We start from the raw sequence: 14,152 nt of genomic DNA, 5'->3' as shown, positions 1-14,152 counted from the left end.
TGAATTTAGGGGAAGGATGGCTCTGTGGTCGTTCCCTAATCCTCAGGTTGGCTAGGGACTGCTGAGCCTTTAATATGGTTTAGTTTTCTGGTTACTTCAGCTTTTCTCTGGCTATTCCCTGCTCCAGAGCTGCTACTGGGAGAGCATCGGGTCCCTTCTTCAAGACTCCTCCTGCTTGTGTTGGGAGGCTGTGAAGGAAGCTGTCTGAAGCCAGGGTATCAGCTCCACTCTCCCATAGCTGAGCTTGCCTCCCTTCCCTCTTGTATTGCTGTAGGTGGTGGGCGATGGAGTGCTTCAAAGCAGTCCCATGCTTTTCAAACTTGATCGTGTTTTAATGTGACCATATACTCTTATGGAAAGCTATCTCAAACCTCTCATTACTGAAATGACATACAAAAGAACTAGCGCTTCTGTTTATGTTAAAACTAGGTGGGAGAATTGTCAGTGTTTCAGCCAAATGTTATGTAACAGTTTTACTGAATCATGGTTGGGGATGGAAGATAAGCTTGCGATGAGCTGTGTGGAGTAATGTGTCAAACAGGAAATGAGCTTTCATCAAAACAAAGCAGGAGAATGCATGCCTAATTGGAGTAATTGCAGACTAGCTGGGGGAGATATTTATACGACAGTTGCCTTATGCCTTTTTTCCTCCTTCCTTCCCATGTAGACCTGGCGTACGGGTCTGTGGTCACAATGAAGAACCTTAGGATGGCAGGGGGATACCTGCACTCCCACTGGCACCTCTACCCAGAGGGCATTGGGGCTCGCCAGCAGCAGGTTAGTGTGCTGTGGTAGTACTGCCTCTGTCTACAACCACTGACTCGCTCCCACTGCACTTAGCGTTAGGTGCTGTTGTGACAGGAACTATGTGTTCACTCAACGTCTGTTTCTCTCTCAGTGCCGCAGCTGTGCACTTGGCTTGGAAGTCTGAGTAAAAAGGGTGCTTGAAAACACCCTACCACATTGTACCAGAGAGGTGACTTACAGTAACAAGGGTTCATTGTGGTGACAAGACCACCCTCCATAGATGGAGGCCAAGAGAACTTAAAAATAATCTTCCATAATGAAAGTGCTGTTGTTACCTCAAGGAAGGCTGTAAAACTTACCTTTAAAACAAATGCATTATCTTACAGGTTTCGTTGCTGTGTTTTAAAAGCAACAGAATAGGGCTGCTGTGTGTTGTTTTTCACTCCTGCCACTGGCCTCTGTGACCTTACATGAATTACTCTCCTTTTGTGCCTTGCTTTCCTCATCTGTCGCTGAAGAATTTGTAAGGCTTTGCTCATTAAATTAGGTATCTGTATATTTGCAAGCTAGCTGTAATTAAACTGTCTGAACTCTCTAAGAGCTCCTGATTAAATGATTAATCAATAAGTCAAAGTAAAAATCAGAAATCATGTAACTCTCACTAATTAAGTAGTATGAAAATTAATTTCTTATTTTTGTCCATCATCATCAAGCTCCACAAATCTTTGCAGCTTCTGCAGCTTTCCCGAGATGTATTTTGCAATTTGCATGTTAGTGTCTAAAAATTGTTCTGAGCTCCTTGAAAGAAAGTTGCCAGAGAAAAACAAGTGTTTGTTTTTTAACTCCCTTCAGTCTCTGTGGTGAGGAAGAAGTTTTCAGAAATTAAAACTTTGCCTCAATCTTCTTTTCCTGCTGTTCTCCTCAACCAAAAATTCTAATACTGTCATGTGACATTGATGTTTATTAGCATAGATGGAGATGTCATACCAAAACTGGCTCAAGGATAGGCAAAATTCAAGTGCAGAGCATACTTTATGACACTGAAAGCAGGGAAAGGGTATTTGGAGAGGATGCTGATGGGAGTTTCCTTGAGGGTAAGTGGGAGAGGGTGGAGATTCCACCCACCCCCATCTCTGTGCTCCCTACCCTGGAGGTAGGACATGGGTAGGGGGCTTGGACAGTTTGGGGGCTGTGGAGAGGGGAAGGGAATTTAGAACTTGGAGGAGATTTAGGGAGGAAAAGATGGAGACAGTGATCTCTCTGCTTCTTCCTTTCCCTCCTCTCTTGATGATATAACCTCAAATATGAGGTTCCACCTCTCCCTTTGTCCCCACCCTCAGGCACTCCTGTATGTTCTGCCTCTCACCCACCCACTGGGCCATCTGCTTCCCACCTGAGTGGGAGGCACAGCTCTGGAACTGTTCTAGGGTCCCACAGAGCAAGGCTTGCTGCTGCTGGAAGAGGAGAATGAACAAAGTGGGCGCAGTTCCTCACGCTGCTTGGGAAGGTTGCCCTCAGGAGCAGCACCTTGGGGCCGGATGGTCTCCCCTGCCCATGGTACCAGTAGGAGGATTACTCTGTGTGAGTCTGAGCAGGCTGGTAGGGATTAGCTGGGTGGCATGTGTGGCTTTAACAGCTGATCCCTGAATCCTTCTTATCACGCCTGGATCTTTTGGCTGGAGTATTATGGTTGTCACAGGCAGCCTGTCATCATAAATCTCTACCAGTGCCTGTCAGTAAAGCCAGCACTGTTTCCATCTCCTGGCTCTGGTACTGATCAGTGATTATTCAAAAAGTTCAGGTTTGGATACCGTGTTATCATAGAAGAAGCCACTGAAGCGGGGTGAGAGGAGGTCAAGCTGTGTGGTTGGAGGCTGTTATTCCTGATGTGTGTGAACCACCATTACGTGTAGTGCTCCTGAGTGTACAGCTATATGCCGAATAAAAGGTGTGATCTGGATTAAGGAATGGCCAGTAACTGACTTTCCCAGGGCACTATCATAAAAGTCATCCCAGGGTTTCTATGTTACTGGTACATTCATTTGGGACTTCAATTTGCTGGTGAATGTGTGTCTGCTATCACCAGCTTTTTTTCTTGTTTGGTAAAATAATTTATCCTGTGCTTTCAGGTCACTGCCTACTTACATAAAGATTTGAATAACCTGTGGATTATAAAGAAACATGATTCAGACACAGGTAATAAATACCAGTAAAGTGCCTTGTATAACTCTTACTTCAGTTTTTCACTTAAATATTCTGACTTCCCTCCAGGGCAAAGTATCCTTCATGGATATGAGGGGGAGAAGAGGAAGGATGAGGGGAATCTGGCTCCATCTTGATTAGTGCTGTTTGTGTATACTGTGGTTTTGTTTTTTCTCTAGATTGTACAGCTGAAGTAAGCTTTTCTCAGCTGAAGGTTGCACTGACAACTTTTCATCTGCATAGGGCTGCAAATAAGAGAGGAAATTAATCTGAACTCAGTATTTTGTGGAATCTGTTATTGTGGCTATGGGTCCTGGAGAAGTTGGGTCCTGATAGGTTCAGACACATTGTGTTCAACTGATCTGCATGGATGTTTGCTTGGGACAAGATTGAGTACTGAACGTGAAGATCTATGGTTTCTACATACTTCTGTTGTTTTAGAATACCATACAGTGTAGCTGAGGCATATTTGGTCTGGCAGAGTTTCCTTTCTTCGCCTGCAGCATGTGTATATAAAAATTACAAGAACTGCCTAAATAACAAACAGTGCAAATAACCTAGATAAGACAAAATTATAATCAGTGTTGCAAGAGTAATTTTATAGTTCATGAAATAAATATATATGTGTGTATATATATATAGTTTTGGTGTTCAGTTAACCTGACCAGGCATCCTCTTAAGGGCAGTATGTGCTGCTTGGGGCCATGTTCTTTTGGAGTAGCCCTCAAGGCTTGTCTTTAAACTAGAGCAGTGGTTTACACCAGGCTTAGAGCTGACACAAATTAGTTTGCCTTGTATTGGCTGCTTGAGGCATGAGCATTCCCAAGAAACTTTCTAAGACCCTGATATGTTTGTCAGTGCATTGATATGATTAGTTTGCCTTCCTTCAGCAGATCTGTCAGACCCCTCGAGCCCTGTGGAGTTTGTGAGGCACGGAGATATTATTCGTCTGGAACATAAAGAGTAAGGCTGATTTCTGGGATTCCAAGAGATTGTGTGATTGAGTAGAATTGGTGGGAGATTTATCCTGCTGGAGAATACATGGTTAGGCCAGCACAAGCAGGCTGTGTGACAGAGGTGTCTGTGTACCTGCAGTTCCAGTATGGAGTTCGTGGAGTTTTTCTTCTATGGTTTATTTTTCGAAGGGTGTCTGTTCAATGGGAAACTTTTGAGAGAACCAGACAACTTCATTAGAAATACTTAGGTAAACAGCAGAGGGGTTTGTTTGGCCATGTGAGGTGCAATGTTAAGGGTAACTCTTCTGCAAAGAAGCAATTTCAAAACCCTAATTCTGTTGTTTGTCCCTGCTCTGAGTTTTCCAGGCAAATAGCGTGGGGTTTTTGTCAGTCTACTGCAAGTGTCAGTGTACTCCTACGTGCACAGGCAGCATCCATCCACTGAAGGTCTTAACAGCACTGAGATCACAGCAGTGAAACACGTTTAACGAAAATGTTGGCTGGTGCCTTCCCTCTCTGTAGGGAATACCTGAGAGGAAGCAGGGCAACGCTAGTGACTTGATATTTAATCTTAATCTAGTCTGATGTCACTGTGCCACAATGCTCTGTGCTGTTGCAGCTTTGATTTCCTAACAGAAGCTCTAAACTTGTGAGTGTGGAAATCGTGTCATATTGCATTCAATATTGTCTGTTCATAAATCATTGCTTAGATTTCCAAAATGATTTTAAGATTTTTTTTTAAAAAAAAAGTGCCTTGAATTTTGGGTCTTGCTACCAAATATTTGATAATGAAGGTGATAAAATTTTGATTAGGCAATACCGATTAGGTCTGTGGAATGGGAGTTGAAACTGCAGTGCTGTGGAAAAGATCCTGCAGATGGCTCTTGTCTCCTTGCGTACAAACCTCATCCAGCGTGGGCAGAGGGTTTCTGTGCGGACAAGGCTGGGCTGGATGCAGCTGTGTTGTTGGCGGGGGTGGTTCATTGTCTGTTTTTTACCAAGGACTGACTAGGATAGGGCCAGGTTTTTCTGGTTGCCCCAGTTAGCAGCCCCTGCTAGGGTGGGAGGCTGTTTGCCTGCACGATGTACAGCTGGTGCTGATGGGGGCCACTGCTTCCCCCCACCCCCCCCAGTAAATCTGTGCCTGACTAAATGGTACAATCTTTCCCCTCAAAAACAAAACTGCTAATCAGGAGAGGTCAGGATCTTGCTTTGCTTCTTGCAAGAGCAGGACTGTTACTCCCACCTTTGCTCTTAATATACCAAAAAAACCCCAAAACAATGTCTTCTCCACTTGAAACTGGTGGATATAGCTTGAGAACTGGATTTATTTATGCTGTGCTCCCTTTCCAGCACTGCCCAGTGTGGCATAAGCTCAGAGTTGCACAGTGGGAAGCAGCTGTTTCACTTCATGGCCCCCATCACCTTTAAGGCTGCATCCTGCCCTGCCCTTGGCTGGAATTCAGTGGTCAAAGCACTGACAGCTCTCTGAGTGGCTCAAGCCAAAGTTCTTATCACAAATTGACTGAGACATAAAAAACCCCCAAGGTTTGACTTTTAATTTCATTTCAGAACTTCTAGAAATCTTCACAGTCACCAGCATGAGGCTCCCCTGACAAGGAAGCATTTTCAGGTCACTGGCTATGGAATAGTAAGTGAATGGCAAAATAAAACAAAGCTCCTTTTGGGGAGAGTTCATACCACGCCAAGGGGGTTTATTCTTGCTTTTTTAGTTTGTTAGCCAAGGTATACATGTGCACCTATCATAGTGGAGGAAAAACTGATTTACTATGAAATAGCTTATCTTGTATTTAAGGTCTATTTAATGTGAACACAGACAAGAGAATAACTTAAGCTTTTACTGCCAGTCTATCTTTGGCAGCGTTGAACTCCATAAATGCCAATCTGAGCAACCTTGAAGTTGCTCTGACAAGTATTATTTTATGTATTGGGCCTTGTCACATAGACAAGTGCCTTTTTTTGACAGAATGATGACAGAATTTTGAATCACGAAAATGAAATCTGCTTTGAGGGCTGAATTTTGAAACGCAAGGGGCTGTTGCCTAAACCCGTCTGTGAAGCAGCCAAGTTACCCCTGTTTAAAATGAAACTCTGAGCCACAGTCAAGTATGAATTGGAAGCAAAAAAATTTAAGGATGGCAAGATAGAAATGTATTTGTGAGTAGTTGCTCATGCCTAGAATCATCTCTGCCTGATGGGGCATCTCTTCAGTGAAGTCTGAGCAAGGGTAGCCTGGGGTCCTTTGTTTAGCTTTACCACCATTTGAGTTTCAGAAATTCTTATTTGCAGTGCTTCAGTCCTGTATGTCTTCCAGTTGGTGGGGTTTTTTCTTTTTCGTTTTTTGTTTCGTTGTTTGTTTTTTTGCTTATGGTATGTTTGCATGATAGAATGGAACAGGAGACTCCAATGATTTCTGGCGGATTGAAGTGGTGGGCAGAAAGGCTGGGAAACTCATCAAAGTCCTACGGAGTCAGGTGCGGCTAACCCACGTGGCCACAGGGTGTATATTGGGCTCTTCTGGAAAGACTCTGCCAAAATGGTAAATAGCTTGTAATCCCCCCCCTGCAAGACCTTGAGCTGACATGTTCTTTTGCTCAATGATACTTTAAACTAAGCAATAACCACATTTCCTCCATTTCTTTATCTTTAAAAGAAAAAAGTAACTAGCAGGTATTAAAAATATAAACAGAGGGGAAGATCTGGGTTAGGGTTATGCAGTCTGTTACAGTGAAGGTATGCAGCTCTGAAAAATAATATCCCTTACTAAGAGATCCAGGATCGGCATAGCCAAAGATCTTGTCATCTGGTAAGTCCAGGAGGGGATGACAGAGGTGTTCTTCAAAGCCCATTTTATCCTTGGGGTTCACAAAAATTGCTAGAAACTGGGGCAGTTCATGCAATTCTCCATAATCCTCCAAATGTCTTTTTATTGGTTTTAGTTTCTTTTGTGGTTGGAAGACCTTCTGCCATTTTTGTATGCAGCATCTGAAGCAAGGGCAACTATAACAAGCTGTTATTAGTAGGGGTTGTGATTTAATATGTCCTTGGATTATATATCCCCATCATTAAAATGAGGTATATGCAGAGACAGCCAGACTAGCACCAAGCAAGGTGCTGTATCTGCAAAGCTGTACTGTGTGGGGTGCTAACGTGGATCCTGAAGCAGCAGGCTGTGCAGTCATGTTGCTTCTGCTTCCAGAGCAGCCTCCGTTACTGCTAGCTTAGCTTTCCCTTCACTGCGTTATGGTAAAAAGGGCTTCTCAGGAATCTCGTGGGTGCAGAATCATAGTGAGCGCAGGCAGATACCTCTGGTGACTGCTTGGTCAGGAATGCAAGTGACATTTAGACTTTTACCGGTAAAAGTGGGCTCATGGGTAAATTATGTGATTGGTTTAAAAAAAAAAAAATCACTGGCTCTGTCAACAGCATTCAAGAAAGAGGGATTTTTCCCACCCTAACACAAACTTACCCTGTGAATGGAAATTATTGCCACAAAACATTGATGACATTAAGAGCCAAGGGGAAAAAATACTTGTTAACTGCAAATAAGGATGATTAAAAGTATACTGAATTTTTATATATATTTTTTTAGGAATTTAAAGGGGGGTAATCACTGTCCTTCAGTGAATTAAGTGGTGATTAATTAATGGAATGAATTAGTTAGTGGAGTTAAGCCTGCTAAGTGGTGATTGGTAGAAAATTCCTTATTAATCTGTCACATTACCGCAGGGTCTGATACACTTTCTCCCAAAGTGTTTGATGTGACCTGCTAGAAATAGGGTGACAGACTAAATGAACACTTGGTGGGATCCTCTAAAGTCATTCGTTTCTGTAATACAGTTGCTGTAGGTGGGGATTGACTTAAAGTAATGATGGTGATTTTCTTCTGGAGAGACTGTAAGGGTTGACTTGAAGTAGTCTCTAGTTGTCAAGATGCATCATCTTCAAAAATCATGCTGCTTATATATGGACCTAGGGTTTTTTAGTTTAGATGCCCTAAATTTAGAAATGTGGTTCAAATTTTCAGTAGAATTTTGATGTTGGCTAACTTGCAAATCTGTTTTGGTTTCTATGTGGTGCTTAGAGCATGTAAGAGTATGTAAGAACGCAGCTGATGAGGTTGAGTGGTATAGTAAGTGTTGTGGGAAAGTATGAAGCTAAATGGGGACAAAATTAGATGTGAACGGGAAATACTGAGTGATCTTTTGTGGGGTGGTGGCTAACTGTTCTGGTGTTCCTCAGGGGTTGGGAACAAGTGGAAGTCACCTGCACACCGTACCTGAAGGAGAGTCCCAATTCCCTCTGGAACTTTGAAGATCATATCAACCCTAAGTGTAAGTCATTTATTTCCCTTTCCTTTGAGGGTGCATCTTGGCTTGCTCTTAAAGGATGGGATGAGCAGTCAGATGGCAAGAACCAGCATTCAGGGTTTGGAATTTGTGTTTTTTTTCCCAGCTGAAGTGCAAACTGGCTGAACTTGGGCCAGTTGTTCAGAGATGCATAGCCTTTTTCTACTTCACTGTTTGTACTGTAAACTGGTGATAATGCTTCAAGTGTAGTGGAAGGATAAAGACTTTTTTAAGGATTTTGAGATCTTCATGGGTAACAAAAGTGGGAGGTTTTATAGGCACTGCAGTACAGGCCGTACAACATACGGTATGAGTATGTCATATATATTTTAATGATTTTTTTTTAAAAAAAAAGTTAGGATCCACCCTGTCTGGTGTAATTTCTTCCTTTTCTGACAGGGAGGCATGCTAAATAATGACTTTGCAGTGCCATCAAGTAATGGATAGAAGTGTGACAGAGGCTGGGAAGAGCAATAAGTTTGCCAGTAATGACAGATGGGCCTTGCAGCCTCATCCAGGAGTTAGATATGTGTCACAGCCTCATTTGGCCTGAATTATTCGATATGATTTTCATCGCATGAATTGCAGATGACTTAGGCTGCGTTCTGAGTTATTAACAAACCCTAGTGTTCTTCATCCTTTCAGAGCGACTGTATGCAAACCAAAGGAAAAGAATCCTGGGCTGTTGACTTGGTAGAATTTCCTCTTCTGTAGTAATGCATTTTCAATTCTCACACTCGTGGCTCATTTACAGATAAACAGCAGCCTATGAACAATATGTCTCTAATTTCAGCTAGAAATACAGATCTGTTTATTTCATGGCCTTTTATCTATTTCTTTTGCTCCTGGAAGTAAAGGAGGAAATCTAGGAGTGCATCAGTTATGAAATTCACTGGGGAATACTTTTGACTGCAAGCCTCTGTGTTTAGAATATGAATGAATTGCGTAGGGAGCTAAGAGAGGTGCTAGAAGCAGATTGGTCACAGGAGGAGAGAGTTTAGTTTATTATGGAAGAGGCAAATAAAAGTAAACTGTACAGACTTCTAATCTATTTTTCTCTCTTTTTCTAAAGTACCCAATATCAGCCTGGATGTTCTGAAGCCCTCTTTTGCAGAAATTCTGCTAGAATCCCACATGGTTATGATTCGGGTAGGATATCATTAATTCTAGATTATCATTTTCTTCCTTCTCTCTCTTGCATCAAAAAGAAATAGCATTTTTTGAGATATCTGGGTGATGGCTGCAAGCTAGGGCAGAATTTACATACCCCAGCAACCTACTTGAATTTTTACTTAGAAAAAGGGATGGTCTTGCAGCTAAATCTTCCAAAAGTTTGGAAGCCTTGGGCTTGATGCCTGACTCTACTGTTGGTGTGATCCAGCAACAGCCTAGTTATGTAATCCCTCCACTGCTGAAATTTGCTTCTGTACAAGAGAGTTGAAAATTTTTCCTACCCTACTGGAAGGTTTTAAAATTAAATTAGTATTTGTGAGGCAGGTGGATATTACTCTGTGGTCAGAGTCAGGAAAATTAGATAAACAGACACTTAAGAGAGCAATAAATTTTTGAACTGAAATGGAAGACTTCTGATTTTTTGAAGTTCATCAAGGTGCCCTGTTTTCTGCTTTCCTCTTCCCTGTTTTATCCCTGAATGTTAAAAAAGAAAAAAGGGGGGGGGGGGGAGCAAAAAAAAGCTGGATTTAATATTTTCAAGGTAACTGCTCTGGTTGTATTTCCCCACGATTGTTCTTCGTGCTTTTGGCCACAGCCATTCTGCTTTCAGCTCCTCAATCCTTCATCTGAAGTATGAGAAGTTACTATTTTGAGAAGGAAGTCTAAGGTTTTATTTGCTACTGTTTGTAAAGCTCTTCTCAGACTCTTAAAAGAAAGAAGGTAGTCAAGCAAATTATTGTTAATGCTAAGCATTTCCATGGCAACCAGTGATAATGCTGTCTCAGGTAAGGAAGCACCTGCATGAGTTTCCATGGAAATAATCTTTCTGAGGCTTTTATTTCAGAGTGGAGGGAAACCTGCTGAAGTAGTCCCTTAATGAACAAAGGTCTTGCTTATGCAACATATGTCCTCAATGACAGAAAAGCTACAGAAGAGTAGTGAGAGAATACTCCTATAATAGTACCCAAAGAACATTTTCATTTGCACAATAATATTAAAACATTCGTTGTCCTCATTGTGGCCATCTCCAGAAGATGATGTGTTTATGTAGTCAGAAAGCAGCCTTTACTCAGGAAGAGTATTCATGTATGTTTGTGTACCCAGATGTTTTTGGGCAGGCTTAGCAGCATAACTGCTTCCTCATTTAAATTTTATCTTGATTTATCTGTAGGGAAACAGCGGCCTCAAACCAAAGGACAATGAAGTTACATCCAAACCTTGGCACTGGCCCATCAACTACCAGGTATATTAATCAGTCCACCTTCCTGTTTTCAAGTGCTTTTGCTGTGCTTCTTGAAGCATAGCATCTCTTAATTGCATTGAAGGTGTTGTCAGCTTAATTTCGTAGCACCTGAGCTGCATGGATGGGAATTTGTCTCACTTTTGACACTGTACAAAATACAAACTGGATTGATGCAAACCCATTTTACTCCCTTCTGGTCTGTTTCCTCAGGGCCTGCGTTTTTCTGGTGTCAATGAAACCGATTATCGGGTTTATTTGCTGGGAAACCCGGTAAGTTGGAGTGGGAGGTTCCAAGCCAATGTCTTTAGCAAATTTTAGCTTACTCTTGCTTCTGCCAGTGACAATGATTCTCTTCCTCCTCCTCCTTTTGGACTGTCTCTCTCATGGTACTCTTAGGCCTGCATGTAGCTTTTCATTTCTTCTCACATGCGCATGTCCAGCCTAAAGTCCCAAATCTTTCTTTTTTTTTTCCTGTGTAGGTGATTTGGTGGCTAAATCTGGTCACTATTGGGTTATATCTTCTGATAGCAGTTTCCACTGCAGTGGCCTTGAAGAGAGGTGTCCAACTGACAACTGAGCTCGAAGGTGAGGTCAGTCTTTCTATCCTACCTGCACTATAGAATCCCTATTATAACATCCTCATTTCCCAATACAGGAAAGCTCATCTTGGAACTCCTGTATTAAAAAAATTTTTTTTTATATTGTATTAAAACCCTGGAGGTTGAACAAAATGCACTCAAGGCAGCTGTATGTACAAAACACTAAGCTATATAGTGCTTTGAAAGCATAACACTGAACAGTGTGACTGTTAACAAAGGTTTCCATACTAGAAATAATTACTCTCTTTTTGTATGGCATACCATTCCGGATGAGTTGCCAAATTTCTGAAGCCCATAAGACTTGATCAGAAATCCTCAAGTCAGCAAGGGCCCTGAGACACCTACTTAGCCAAAGAGAAGAGCTCTGGAAGTGACTCACAGGCAGGAGATGTGAGCAGTGGCTCCTCAAAAGTCTTACCACTCCTTTGCTGGAGATTACAGAGCTGTTCTGGATATAGGCTGGTATCTTAAGGTGATCCAAAGACAGGAGTCTCACTAGGCTTTTGGTACCTTGTTTTCGTGCAGGAGACAAGGGCTTGGATTAGTGGCTCATGTGCTGGCTCTGCTTTGCAGGTGATCATCCAGCCTAGCATGGGATTTGCTTATGAACTGCTCAGGAGCCAATGTGCTAGCCACAGTTGCTCTCAGTTAAATTGATTACTGCAGCTCAGAAATGACCACATGTGTGTCTGTTGGAAAGCCTATATTTGATCTGGACATATCAGTAGGAGAAGGTGATAAAATGTGTGTCAGAGAATCCTTCCTGATGCAGAGATCTACTGGTCCTGTGGTTTTTAGCTTGTTTGGCTTTGCAGGCTTCCAAGATGTTTTTTCTAATAGAGATACTTACCCCCCATAAGTTTCTGATAATAGGCTTCCTTTTCTTAAATGTCTTTTGCAGGACCTTAAAAGCATATTTTGAGAAGAGAAATGTTTCCTGATGTTTATGCAAAGCAAATGACAAATGCAAGAGATGCAATGATCCTTTATTATATCCCATGCCAAGGTTACAGAGCTTTTCACAAACACTGATAAGTCACACTTTGACCATTCCAGTTTACATTAACGGTTGCTTCATTTTGTACATCTGTTTGTGGAAAGTGAATTCTAAAATGTGGTGTGAAACTATTCAATTACACAGTAAGCTATTGGCTAAGCTGCATGCAGACACCAGAGCTCTCAGTCCCTTCCCCAGGCTCTGGAAGCTAGGCAACATTTCTTTCTAGGAAAGGCTGGCAAAGTGCTCACCTGGATGTTTTGCAGTCTTACAGAGAGAATAAAAACATCAGAAACTGGAATGACCTAATTGTCTGATGGATGTCCTGAGAAACTGCAAGTTCAGTCTTAATGTAGAGCACGGTCAATCTTCTGCCAGTCCCTTGAGACTTACGTCTTTGTATATCTTTTCTGATAACTATTTCCCTGAAAAATGTTGGTATGTTTCTAAAGAATGCAGCTAGGATGTTGCAGAAGCTTGGAGGAATTTCAGACCAGTACATGACTTCTGCAAAGATCATTCCTGTTGAGTTTACTTGCTGTGATAAGGCTTGCAAATAGGAACTGTAGTTGAGTTTTTCTCTGCTGAAGTCTGTTTATTTGTGTTCTAGAACTGTCCAGAGTCGTGCTACGTGGTGGAGGGCAAATCACGCTGGGCTGGCTTCTTCATTACCTCCCTTTTTTTATGATGGGCCGAGTTCTCTACTTTCACCACTACTTTCCTGCCATGCTTTTTTCCAGCATGTTGACAGGTAAATACTAGAGTCTGGGAGAAGACAAGGCAGGGAAACAGGGGACATTCTGTTAAATAGAACTTTTTCAGACTAAACAATATAATTTTTTTGTAGGTTTACTCCTTGCTTGTGCAAAGTGCTTGAAAACTGACTAATTCAAAATGTTTTTCATGAAGCAGCTTGCAGAGCCAAATTGTCTGTCTTTGTTACCACCCTGAAGAGGCAGACATGTCTAGTGCTTAGGGCATTTAAATTTAGAGATGTGATTCCTATTCTCTGTTGTGTCACTGTTCTTATATATACTTTCATACAAGTTGCTTCCCTTTGTTTGCTGCCTCCACTTTTTCTGTCATGTCTGTTTAAAATTCAGTCTTGGTATTTTTTCCTCTGATTTTGTACCAACTTAGTTAGCATGCTGGGGCCCAGATCCTCTTTTGCATTTATTCAAATGGAAAGGTAGGAAAAAAGAACCTTCTGCTGATACAAAACAATCCCTATGGTTCTGAAGGTTATCAAGGTAAAGGAATTTAAAGATTGACAAGGTCTGCTGCTGCTAACAGAGTTTTGTCAGCCCAGCCTATGGCTGAATGTAGCAGCTCTGCTCTTTGGCCTCTACGTTGCTCCTGACTTCTACCTCTTCCTTCTCCTAGGAATCACCTGGGATGCACTACTGAAGTTCTGTGCTGGGTTCTTGTCACACAGCACTACAGCTAGAAAAGTATACAGAGGGGGGTTCCTGGCACTGGTCCTGCTCATCACGTACAGGTGAGTGCTGGAGGCTGAACTTTTCCTGAATGTATGACAGTCACTGTCTCAATGGAAATCTTACTACCTGTTAATTATCCTTGGCCTTTGTCTCTCTTTTCTGCTGAACTTGTCAGACATCATCAAGCCCAATCCTAAACCTTCAAATTTTATTAGATTCAGCATCTGTGTCACAGTAATGTGTTATAAAACATCTTTCCATTGCAGGGAATCTTTCTTTTATCCCAGTGTGAACATTCTGTTCTCCTCCTAACCCACAGTTAGGTGGTTTCTGATTCTAGTCCCTATGCTAGATGGTGCCAGATCCCTCAAATACAGGCAAATTCTTCATTGCTGTGGGTTTTTTCAGCTGGCTTTTCTCCAAAGC

At 42.0% G+C, this 14,152-nt stretch overlaps 1 protein-coding gene across 3 annotated transcripts in view; it reads left to right on the top strand.

Moving 5' to 3' along the window:
• Positions 1–14,152, top strand: part of POMT2 (protein O-mannosyltransferase 2) — a 29,801-nt gene that overhangs the window by 10,321 nt on the left and 5,328 nt on the right. For 2 of the 3 annotated variants that reach the window (XM_054827028.1, XM_054827030.1), the window contains exons 9-20: positions 668–777; positions 2,877–2,943; positions 3,840–3,912; positions 5,478–5,556; positions 6,314–6,465; positions 8,169–8,260; positions 9,348–9,424; positions 10,620–10,691; positions 10,902–10,961; positions 11,171–11,276; positions 12,898–13,038; positions 13,671–13,785. In XM_054827028.1, coding sequence (XP_054683003.1) covers positions 668–777; positions 2,877–2,943; positions 3,840–3,912; positions 5,478–5,556; positions 6,314–6,465; positions 8,169–8,260; positions 9,348–9,424; positions 10,620–10,691; positions 10,902–10,961; positions 11,171–11,276; positions 12,898–13,038; positions 13,671–13,785 — 1,144 coding nt within the window. The remainder of the gene's footprint in view (positions 1–667; positions 778–2,876; positions 2,944–3,839; positions 3,913–5,477; positions 5,557–6,313; positions 6,466–8,168; positions 8,261–9,347; positions 9,425–10,619; positions 10,692–10,901; positions 10,962–11,170; positions 11,277–12,897; positions 13,039–13,670; positions 13,786–14,152) is intronic. The other variant, XM_054827029.1, reaches the window with a different exon arrangement.

Source organism: Grus americana, chromosome 5 (genome assembly GCF_028858705.1).
Source record: "Grus americana isolate bGruAme1 chromosome 5, bGruAme1.mat, whole genome shotgun sequence".
Taxonomy (NCBI): domain Eukaryota; kingdom Metazoa; phylum Chordata; class Aves; order Gruiformes; family Gruidae; genus Grus; species Grus americana.
This window is presented reverse-complemented; position numbering and strand designations above follow the sequence as displayed.